Source organism: Furipterus horrens, unplaced genomic scaffold (assembly GCF_987537825.1).
Source record: "Furipterus horrens unplaced genomic scaffold, mFurHor1.1.pri manual_scaffold_9, whole genome shotgun sequence".
NCBI classification, from domain to species: Eukaryota; Metazoa; Chordata; class Mammalia; order Chiroptera; family Furipteridae; genus Furipterus; species Furipterus horrens.
This window is the reverse complement of record NW_028327179.1, coordinates 55426698-55438814: the sequence shown is the minus strand read 5'-3', so window position 1 is coordinate 55438814 and position 12117 is coordinate 55426698. Positions and strand designations below refer to the sequence as shown.

At 40.6% G+C, this 12117-nt stretch overlaps 1 protein-coding gene across 9 annotated transcripts in view; it reads left to right on the top strand.

Moving 5' to 3' along the window:
- The window catches only part of NRCAM (neuronal cell adhesion molecule), an 81084-nt gene that overhangs the window by 23558 nt on the left and 45409 nt on the right, over positions 1-12117 (top strand). For all 9 annotated transcript variants that reach the window (XM_090287358.1, XM_090287363.1, XM_090287361.1 and 6 more), the window contains 2 exons: positions 9483-9626; positions 11097-11208. In XM_090287358.1, the coding sequence (XP_090143484.1) occupies positions 9483-9626; positions 11097-11208 (256 nt within the window). The remainder of the gene's footprint in view (positions 1-9482; positions 9627-11096; positions 11209-12117) is intronic.

The window sequence follows — 12117 nt, the reverse complement described above, 5'->3', positions numbered from 1 at the left end:
CTCTTTCTCAACCTCACTCACCGCCAACTGGTGCCCAGGGGAGAATCTTGAAACATTTCCCCTTTCTTGGAGTGCAGACCTTCTCCTAGATCCAGAAAAAGAGAAAATCAGTTTCTGTTTAAAACCCAGCATTAGGTTCATCCTTTCAGTCCATAGCATAATAATGTGCAAAGACACTCTTTACTCACAATAAAGACAACATTTTAGGTTTATGATGTAGATCAGCTTGGATCCTCATTGCCTAAGACAGAATAAAAGATTGGTTCTATAGTTACATAACCAAAAGTTCCGTTAAAATGGCTTACCTGAAATAATCTTTAGCCTAAGATGAATTTGAAAACTGCTGGCAGATTTGAAATGGCACAAGCCCCTTTTTTCTCACCATCAAGGTCTTACATTTGCAGGTCTTATATTTGCAGGTCTAAGAGCACCCTGTTCCATGAGTAAGTTTTAGGAGTTTGTGTCACACAGAAATTATCAGACATAGTCATGAGTTGCATCATAACCTTTCAGTCAATGGCAGAAGGCATATACAATGTTGGTATACCATTTAGCCTGGGTGTATATATAGTAGGCCAGAGAAGGAAAACTCTGACTCCAAAAAACCTCCGCTGCCTTGCGGCATACCTCTTCAGGGGAAAGGCTAGGGGAGTAAACCCCGACAGAAAATCCGGAGCCGGAGTCCCTAAGGCGGTTTGACGTTGTAGTCAACACCGGCAACTCCTGCGGCGCACCTGAAGCCAAGCTGTATTGACTCCGTCTTTCCCTTGGGCCCTTCAGCTGCGAAGAGAGGGGGGGGGGTCTGCTGCATGGGCAACAGCAGACCCTCCATATCACCCTGCCCAGGCTCTGTAGCTTCAGCTTCACTGGAGAGGACACTCCAGCGTCATCGCAAGATGTCGATTCAACACAGGAGGAGACAGATACCGTGTCACTCCCGAGTCGGACTGCACAGCCATTCTCAGCGGTGCAGATAGACTCTTAAGAAGCTACACCATCGTCTCTCGAGACGGACGGCTGCCGACGATATATAGTAGGCTATACCACCTAGGTTCGTGTAAGTGCACTCCATGATATTCGCATGACAAAATAACCTAATGACTAATTTCTCAGGATCATCCCCGTCATTAAGCAGTGCATGGCTGTACTCTGACACAGACAGCCTGTGTTTGTTGTAAAAGGAAATATCCTCCTAGGAGTAAACAGATTCTAAAGCAGATTCCAAACCCTAGCAAGTGGAGGTTTGGATATTTCCACTATCAATTTTAACCATGATCAGAATCAAGAACTGCAGGAAGTGGTTGTATATTGGGAAGCTGCTACCACTCTCAGAGACATGCTAATGAAAACTGAAAGAAAAAGTGAAAGAAAACCCAGAACTAAAACAAGTTTTATGGTACATTTTCTGATTTTCTTAGGAATGTGAGGCAATAAAGGATGGAGCATGCTCATTACTTGGACACCATATTTTACAGCTCAGAGACCTATGCCCATTTATGGAAGGTTAAATGTGCACCTGAGATCTGGCTTCAGTGGAACTCAGTGGGCAGGGTCATTCTTCTAGCCACTCAGCAGGAAAACCAGGGAGCCAGGGAATGTTGAAAAATTAAGTCCTTAAGCTTGGCAGCCAGAATAGAGTCATAAGCAAGGAAAATTGAGACAGAAGTGAGTCAGTGACACAAGAACAAGGGGAAATTAATTAATGAAGCTGATCTTTCCTCCTGATTCCCTCAGCTTATTGCCCTTCCAAACCCAGCATAGGCAGTTGTATTAATAGCTTTGAAATGCACTCATAAATACTCCTTTTGGGGGGAGAATCAACTGTGAAAGGTCTCCTTTGGGGAGGTGTTGGCGCAGGACAGGGGTCCCAGGAGACAAGGTAGGCCCTTCTACTATAACCCCAAATCATCTGATTAGGTCCAGAGCAGAAGAACAAAAATCTCTCAAGTCAGTTTCCATATTAGATCATTTCTTCCATTTCAAAAGTATATTTAAGTCACCACTAGAAGGAAAGCAGGAGGTTAAGCAAAGATAGAATCAAAATTTTAACTATGCTTACAGACCCAGGGTCCCTCGACCTCTGGTGTGCATCAGAGCAGTCACTCTGGTGGACAAGCGAGGGAAGAAACACTATGTGGTGTGGCAGCAGACAAGGGCCCTCCCTGGCCCACCATGGTGCCCCATGGTGCCAGGAGAAGGTGCTGTATGTTTACACCATGGTGATGTGAAGCATCTGTAAAAGGTTTCTTTCTCTACATTCAGTGGCCAAGCTAAATGTGTATGTATTGCTTTTTTTGAATCTCATAACTAAAAGGTAAATTGCTGAAACACCTGTTGGGAACCCTCATAGTTCTCTGCACAATGATACTGCAGGGACACTGCTGTTCCCTGCCCCCACCCTGAGCAGCTGGTCTGCCTGCAGCTTCTGCTGAGCGGCCTTTTGGCTAGATACTAAGTTGTAAACAGCTAAGTTCAAAGTCAACCCTACATGCCCCCACCTTGTGTTAACCTACCCTGATCCAACATAACGAGTAAATGAAGAAGAAAAATGTCAAGAATTTCATGTAAGTTCAAGGAGCTTTGTGCCTCTCCACCCTGCTTGATGGTATCCCTATGAATTTAGAGGACCCTAAACAGAATTGCCTTTGAGGTCTGGAAACAGGGGACTGGGACTTGTTTCTCACCTGCAGTTTGCTGCATGCAGCAAATGATAGTTTCTGGGGAAAGAATGCCAGAGAAGAGGGGGTAGGCTGGAGAGAGCAAAGTTTGCAGCAGTATACAGTGGCATGGAATTGGCATAGTAAGTATTCCTAATCTTTGGGGGGACCTAGACTGGGCCCCAGAAATTAGGTGGGAGCACAAGCTGACTTGCTGACAACACCTTTCACTGAAAAGACTGCAGACATCTTGGGTAGAGCAGCTGCTGAGGGTGAGGGGCAGGGAACAGCTATGCCTCAGCATCATTATCATGCAGGGAGCTGTGTAGCATCTGCACCAGGTGCAGCACAACAGAGACACTATCAGGGGACCATACTCCCAGATACACAGTCTTCCCATACCTGACTTGCAGTGACACCTGAGGACAGTGACTTTCCTCTGACCTCTGCAGGCCCTAGCTGCCAAGTGCACATATATACTATAAAGGAGAAGCAGGATCAGGGAGAGAGAGGGATTTTTTTAGCAAAACAGTGTTCTTGATTTTTGACTGTGCATTTCAGACCTGGACCCTGCTTTTTACAGAACTGGAAGGATAAACTCAACAACTGAGCTCTAATCTCAATGTCTTCCAAAGTTCTGTCCCCTCAGGACTCACTAGGTTACTTTAAACTTTTCTTGAAGGAAAAAATAAAGTAGACTATGAAATACAGAATTTGCCTAAAACTACCAAAATATTTTTTATGCCAAAGGACCTAAGCAGGTTATTTTATTTTAAAGTACATATTTTTTATTATGCTGTTACAGTAGTCCCAATTCTTTTTTCCCTTTGCTCACCTCCGCCCAGTACCCCGCTTCCTTTCAGCAATCCCATCCCCGCTTAGTTCTTGTCCATGGGTCGTGCATGTAATTTCCTTGGCTTCACCCTTTCCTGTACTATTCTTAACATCCTGCTGTCTATTTTGTTCCTACCAGTTATGCTTCTTAATTCCTGCACCATTTCCCCCTTTCTCCTCGTTTCTCCCCTTTCCCCCTCCCAGCTTATAACCCTCTTAATGATCCCCATCCCTATGATTCTGTTCCTGTCTTGGTTCTTTGCTTAATTTGTTTTTGTTTTTTAGATTCAGTTACTGATAGCTGTGAGTTTGTTGTCATTTTAATGTACATAGTTTTGATCTTTTTTTTAAATAAGTTCCTTTAACATTTCATATAATAATGGCTTGGTGATGATGAATTATTTTTGCTTTTCCTTGTCTGGGAAGCACTTTATCTTCCCTTCCATTTTAAATGATAGCTTTGCTGGATAGAGTAATCTTGGTTGTAGGTCCTTGCTTTTCATCACTTTGAATACTTGCCAATCCCTTCTTGCCTGCAAAGTTTCCTTTGAGAGATCAGCTGATAGTCTTATGGGGACTTCTTTGTAGGTAACTCTCTTCTTTTCTCTTGCTGCTTTTAAGATTCTCTCCTTATGTTTAGCCTTTGGCAATTTAATTATGATGTGTCTTGATGTGGTCATCTTTGGGTCCAACTTGTTTGGGACCCTTTGTGCTTCCTGGACCTGTATGTCTATTTCCTTCTCCAAATTAGGGAACTTTTCCTTCATTATTTTTTCACGTAATTTTTCAATTTCTTGCTCTTCCTCTTCTCCTGGCACCCCTATGATTTGGATGTTGGTAAGTTTAACGTTGCCCCAGAGGTTCCTAAGCCTCTCCTTGTTTTTGTTTTTTGGTTTTTTTTCAATTTTTGTTTCTTTTTTCTGTTCCGGGTGAATGTTTATTTATTCATTTTTTTCCAAATTGTTTATTTGAATCCCAGCTTCCTTCCCATCACTGTTGGTTCCCTATATATATATATTTTTTTTTTTATTTCACTTTGTATAACCTTCACTTCTTCCTTTATTTTGTGGCTGTACTTAGTCATTTCTCTGAGCAGCCTGATCACCAGTGTTTTGAATTCTGCATCTGATAGGTTAGCTATCTCCATTTTCTTTAGTTCTTTTCCTGGAGTTCTGTTCTGACCTTTCATTTGGGCCATATCTCTTTGTCTCCTCAGTTTGGCAGCCTCCCTATGTTTGTTTCTGTGTATTAGGTAGAGCTGTTTTGACTCTGTGTCTTGATAGTGTGGCCTAATGCAGTGGGAGTCCTATAGGGTCCAGTGGCCCAGCCTCCCCTATCACCCAAGCTAGGTACTCAAGGTACGCCCTTCGTGTGGGCTGAGTACACCCTCTTCTTGTAGTTGAGCCTTGGTTGCTGTTGGCAGGTCAATGGGAGGATTTACCCAGGGAAGTCAGCTGCAAAGACTGGCTGTGACCACTCACCATCAAGCTCTGCCCTCCACGGATGATCAGCTGTGCAGGGCCATGGTGGTGGTGCCCTGATGTGCTCTGTAGCTGTCCACTGGGTATGCTGACCCTGGGGTTTCCTGGGTGGTACAGACCAAGGTCAGTCCCCACCTGTGTTTGGCCAAGGGCCACCCTGCCTGAGCTATAAAGCAATCAGAGATGGCTGTTACTTGTTCTGGGCTTGGAGATTCCCAGTTGAAGCCAAGCTGTGAAATTAGGCTAGCTGCTGCTAGTGCTGAGCCTGAGGCTCACTAAGGCCAATTGTTGCTTGTTTGATAGGACTTAGGAAATTGAGAAGCATAAACCAAGACCAGCAATTCATATGGAAAAGCAGCTTGGGTAGGCCCATAAGTTAGGTGGAGAGGAGTCTCTGGGGCTCTCCAAGGCAGTTCAAATAGTGTTAGCCAGGTTAATGGAGTCTTGGGTATGGAACCAGCTTGCCAGATTAAGGGGCAGGCAGGGGAGGGGGCAGTTTAGAAAAGAGACAATGGCCTCTGCTTGCCTGGATGCCAAATGCTTCATTTTCTCCCTGAATGCCACTGGTGCCTTTCAAGCTGCTACCCCAGTACCGGAGCTCAGAGGAAGTAAGTCTGAGTAGGTGAGTCTGTGTGTGGGTTCTTCAAGATGAACTGCCTGGGGCTCCAGCAGTTTCTTCCACCAACTCAATCTCCACTGGTTTTTGCAGCCATTGGCTGGGGGTGCTTGGTGTGGGACTGGGACTCCCTGACCTCAAGATATCCCTCCTGAATTTTTATCCACCACATGTGACTGAGAGACTAGCCCATTCTGCATCTGCACCCCTCCTACCCATCTTGATGGATGTGGTTTCTTTAATTCCATAATTGTCAGACTTCCATCTAACTCAATTTCTGACATTTCTGGCAAATGGTTGTTCTATATTTCTATTGTAATTTTGATGTGGTTGTGCAAAAAGGTGAGTCATGTCTGCCTACACTGCCATCTTGGCCAGGTCTCCAAAAATATTTGTTAAACAACCTACAGAAGTCAGGAAAAAGAACACAGCTGCAGAGAGCTAGTGCCAAAAGAGATCAGAGAGCTTTGATTTTATCACGTGACCTTCAGAGGCTGGGATAGTGTGGAAGTAGAACCCAGGACCAAAAGGAAAATGTCCAAGGCCAAGGCCATGTGCACCATAGTTCCTGTCCCTGTCCTAGGAGGCAGCAGGAGAGCCTAATGCATATAGATCTGGAATAGTGTTCCATGTGGGTTGGGGGAAATCTCAAATTTTTTCACATGGGGTATATATAAGATCACACCATTATTATGTTAAAAGGAATGAAGAGAATGAGAATGCACAGAAAACCTTCTCCTGCCACAATTACATATGGTGCTGGCATTACAAGGAGAGATTTAAAACCAGAAATGTGTGATAAGCAGTCAGGGGAATGAGGGAATGGACCAAGATATTCCCAAGTTTCCACCAAGGCATCTTCCTTCTTCCTTTTCTCATAAGTAAAGGGTTCAGTTCACATCCCCTTAGAGTGGATGAAATAATTAATTCAAGAGGAAATTTATCTCTTCACCTAGAGGCTTGTTCTACATTATTCCCAAATGTTCAGTTTTCTGGAGATGTTTATGAAGCAGACTACTCAGAAAAGCTGAGCATTGATCTCATGTTAAACAAAGTGCTCCAGTCTCAAGTTTCTCATCTCCAAAATATATACTCTGTCTAGTTAATCTAACTAACAAAGTTCTTTTTAAAGAGAAATTATGCAATAGATATAAAATATTTTAAAAATTGATAGTACTCTATACATGTAAGATGGCACTAATTATTATTACTCTCATTATCTGAATGTTGCAAGCATTTAGAGTTTGGCCAGCCATGTCAGGATAGTAAGGATAAAAGAAAGTATTGTTGGTAGGCAGTCATCCCAGTTATGAACCTTACCTTTGGGGCTTTAAGTTATATGCAGTGATTCTGTGCTCTTAAATTTCTTTTTCCAATGTTCACTTGTAGCAAGTGAAATTAATTATTTCCAGAATCAATTATTGTTCCTTTGGATAACTTAGATTTGGATGCTAGAGAGTTGTTCCCACCTAGTCGCCAGCAGATTCCAAAGGCTTCAGATGTCTCTGTAGTAGTAATTTCATTCTTTGCCCAAATACCAGCTGAGCCTCCACATGTCATGGGGACAGTTCCTGGATTGGTTTGTGTTTCATTCGTAAGTGCTTAAGGAAAATGTAGCCCAAACTCCATGGAGAGAGACCTGCTTGTTTACTACTCTTACTTAAAGGTTTATTTTATTCCTGGACATGTTGCCAAAAATATTCAAAGCCTGCTCCACTTATTGGAAATAAGGCACATACAATTGGATGCCTTTCAGGTAAAGAATAACATCAAAAAGTGCAACCTTTTTAAAATAGTTTATGTTGTGATGTGATTGATGAGAGTCCTTCCCAGGAGAAGATTGTCCTGCTGGCTTTGTTCATTGAGGTAGTCTTCCATGTTTACAGCGATGTAACTTTTTAAAATAATTGTTGTGGTTGAGAAACATATAACATGAAATTTACCATCTTAACCATTTTAAGTGTACAGTTTGGTAGTGTTAATATATTCACTTTATTGTAAATGCGATCTCCAGAGCTTTTCCATCTTGCAAAACTGGAACTCAATACCATTAAACAATACAAGGTGGTATAACTCTTAAAAGCTCAATATACTCAAGAAATTAGAGGAGCTCTTCTCACTCAGTCTGCCACCCACCCAGACAGATTTAGCTAGAGCTCTTCCTGGGCCTCATCACTGCCTGAAATGCCATCACTCACTCCCAGACCTCCACTGCCTAGCATGACCACAGAGGTACAGTACAAATGGACATATAGGGACACTGAGAGTACCCTGAGGAGTCCCAACAGTGAGTGCCCAAGTACTGGGTCCAAAAGTGCTAAGAATAATTGGCCAAGAAAGAGACTCAGAAATGCTGCTCTGTTCCAGCATGGCTTATTGAGGCAGTAGGTGGACATCATGAGAGTGTGTGAGGCAGGAAGACCCTGAGGATACTAGACTTTGGACTTGAACCAAGTAACCTAGCTGTCCTGAGTTTATTGCTGTAGTTTATTGATGAAACCTATATCTGTTCAAGAAGAACATGTTTCCTAAGGCAATTTTGAAGATACTAGAGTCATAAACAGCAGATATGAGCTAAGATACTGACTCAAGTATCTTGGCACAACCAGACTACTAGTTAAACTAATTGGAGTATCTAAGAGGATTTCATAAATTAGCTATTGATTGTGATCTGAGTGTTGAGCAGCTACATACAAATATATGTGATAGTAAATTTGTGTGGCCTTAAGCCACTAGGTTTGTAGTAACTTGTTATAGTAGCAGTAGAAAATTAATGCAAAAAGAATGAGCTCAATACTTTGAATATGTGTAGTAAAACAAGGATTAATAACTTTATTTTGGCTTGTTTTTATTAAAGTGAGTTAATAAGTCACAGATGAACCAAATATTTGAGACTTTAAAGTGACAAAGGAGTCTAAATGCAGTGATAATCATGTCTTAGATGCACATACCTTTCCTGTCATCAAAGGAAAAAATGGTGTGTAGAATGAAAGTAAAGTCTACTTAAGTGGTTCAAGTTGAAAGGGCAGTTTAAGAGAAAGGCTGCTGTTATTTAGTTTTGATTTTGATCAGCATACTGAGACAGATACCTATCATCCCTTTTAGTGTACTTTTAAAGCAATGCAAGGTCCCAGCCTAAGGTTTAGCATTTACAAAAAGGAATTTATCTCCAGTATCACAGCACTTCCAAATTGTTGGGCATGCCCTGGACATAATTCTCACATATTATGTTACCCAACCACCTTCGTTCTGCTTCAGTAAGGATCAGTCCTGGAGTTAACATTTTTAAAAGTACTTGAGAGATTTAGCTGAAAATACTACCTTTAAGAGAAATTTTACACAACTTATTTCTATGTCAGCCTCAGGAATTTCCAAAGAAGAAAAATTAATATCTTCACATTTGATTATTAGTTCTATATTTAGTTACTTTTTTATTTATTTACCTAGTTATTTCAATAAGAGACTCTTTAGTTACAGATTTAGATTAGCTAGAGGGTTTCTATATTTTTTGACTAGCTTTGCCATCTCCTCTTAATAAATTATTAATTTGCTTCATCAAAAATAACCACGGTTTCTTTATGAACAGGCAATGTTTTCCTAAATTTATATTGTTTTCACCTAACTTGTGCTTTTCTGTTCCTGCATCTCTCAAAATAATATTCAGTCTTACAGAACAAATCCACTTAAAACTAAATACACCCATGCTAGGTGATAACTAAATTCTGAGGAAGAAAAATTATGGCTTCTACCTGGGTTTATGGCCTTGTCCTTCATACTGGATATACCTAGATCACTGTGTATTTCTTTTCTACTTACTATAATGTAGACCTCAAGCTTTACATCTTCTAAGCAAAGAGGAATAAATATATACTTTTAATTTTTACACCCAAACAGTTGCGCCTGATGACCCCAGCAGAAAGATAGATGGCGATACCATTATTTTTTCAAATGTTCAAGAAAGATCCAGTGCAGTGTATCAGTGCAATGCTTCTAACGAATATGGATATTTACTGGCAAATGCATTTGTAAATGTGCTGGGTAAGCTCTTCCTTTATTAAAGGCATGGCAAATTAAATTAATGACTTCTGTTGTTTTCCATTCATTCAGCAAAAATGCACTGAGCATCTACTATGTGAAAAAGAACACAAAGTGATAAAGGACATAGAAAGATGAATAAAATACAAACCTTGCTCTAAAGGATTATTACAGTCTGCTATTAATGTTCTTTCATAACACAGTATTTATCATGGGATAGCCTAATTGTATGAGTAATCAAATAGGCTGTTCCGTTCACAGATGGTTAGACCAAGTGTCAATCCCCTCAATAGGAAAATAGCATTGATCTGTCATTAGTAATGGAATACTACTGCTGTTCCATCCTTGAATAACAGTTTCATGCTTTTGATTTTTAGAAAATAAATTATTGATCATAATATTTGGCCTTTATCCAAGTCACAGATGTTAATTAATTTATTAATTCATAATAATACATTTAGAAAACTATGACATATTCAAACATATTCTGAAACAGTTGGTTTATGTGAACATTGTATTTCTCATAATGGACAAAACTACCAGAACATCAAATTTGTTAAAATTTGATGTGATAATTGTTTTCATGGTTCCAGGGAATTATATTTCAATTTTTTCAGTGGAGTAGGCTCCCCTTCAAACAAAATTAAAATTAGGAAGCCAACCAATACTTGGTATTTTCCCTTTGTGCTTGAAATAAAGGTCAGTAAATCAAATAAAGTGCTGAGCAGTTAAGATACTAGTGGATGTTTAAGAAGCACTTTTGATTTCTGATCCTGGTCCTTTTTTTAATCCTCACCTAAGGATATGTTCACTGATTCCAAAGAGAGAGGAAGGGAGGGAGGAAGATGGAGAGAGAGAGAGAGAGAGAGAGAGAGAGAGAGAGAGAAAAGAAGAGAGAGAGAAAGAGAGACACTGATGTGAGAAACATCAGTTGGTTGCCTCCTATAAGCACCGCAACCAGGGATGTATGGGCAACACTCCAACAGATTGAGCCACCCAGCCAGCATTGGTTCTGTTTTTTAATCATCAGCACTCTGCTTTTTTGTGCTGGCTTCATTCCCACCCACTCACCCCCATTATAACCCTACGGTTATGAAGAGCCAGTCATCAACAAAAATGTACTTAGCCATGATATCCATATCAGAAACTGCTGGTTTCTGGGGGGTAAAACAATAGAAGTCTCATTCTCTGCCCTCAAGCGACTCGTAGTATAGTAGGAGATATAGATAAATTAACCAATTATTAAAATATTATGCCTGAGTAATACATGGGGCATGAGGCAAAAGGAGAACACTTTCATTTTTCTCCTTCAGCAACTGGTAGTGTCATATCTTGTAGAACACATAAGGATAGAGGCATATTTGTTGTGCTTTACCTTAAATTCTAATGGCCTTGAAACAAAATGCCATAAAATCCATGGTGGGCCTAATGTTTATTTTATTTTATATTTACTTCACCTTTTTATGTTTTTAGCTGAGCCACCACGAATCCTTACATCTGCAGACACACTCTATCAGGTCATTGCAAACAGGCCCGCTTTACTAGATTGTGCCTTCTTTGGGTCTCCTCTGCCTACCATTGAGTGGTAAGTATTGGTCCTACTTCTTTTTAATATTTACATTTGCTAAAGCCTTCATATTTCTCAATATGTTGGGTTAGTCAGAGAACAGATAGGGGAAAGGTGGTACAGAATCCATTATTTTATTAACTATTAAATTTATTCACAAATATTTGTTAAATGCTTGCTCTGTGCTAAATACTTGCACATGTATAATCTATTTAGCAGCGCACTTTGTCAACCACAGAGATATATATAAATGTTTTTGAAAAAAATTGAGGTTGCCGTATTTTCCAATGCCATGGACATTACCTGGGATTTTATAAATAGTGGGTAGAGGGATTGGTTAGGGGACCTTTCTTGATTATAAAATATCATTTGGGGTGGGGGAGAGGTTCTATAAGCTCAAAATTAGAATTGTTATGACCACCAGTGTTTATCTTTAGTACCTCTCCCACCTGAATTTCCTGACTTGGATCCAGCCAAGCTCTCCTGTGTTCTTTAACTCTTTACTTCAGACCATCCTCTTTCATATAACACACCTGATACATGTTCTGTTCATCCTCCTAACTTGCTTGCTTTAGCATGAGCTGGAAAAAACAAGCTAGCATAAGTAACAGCTCGGAAAGAATGAGTGAAAAAAAATAGGAACATTCATTTATTGGTCCTCTATCAGGTGCTGCGTTCTGCCTACAATGAGAGATGAAAGCCAGGTGTAGAGTTAAAGGATAATCTCCCCAGGCGCCCACTTCACCCTCAGAGAAGTGTGGGCATTTGTGTAGATGATTTCCTAGTGAAGATGGCAAGTTAACACTTAGTCCCGGTTGATTTGGCCTTTTCATCCATCCTCACTTCTGTCCGACACTAACCAGGAAGTTGAGGGTACACATGATTTACATACACTCTTTATGCTTTTTTGTCCCTGATTATTTTCCT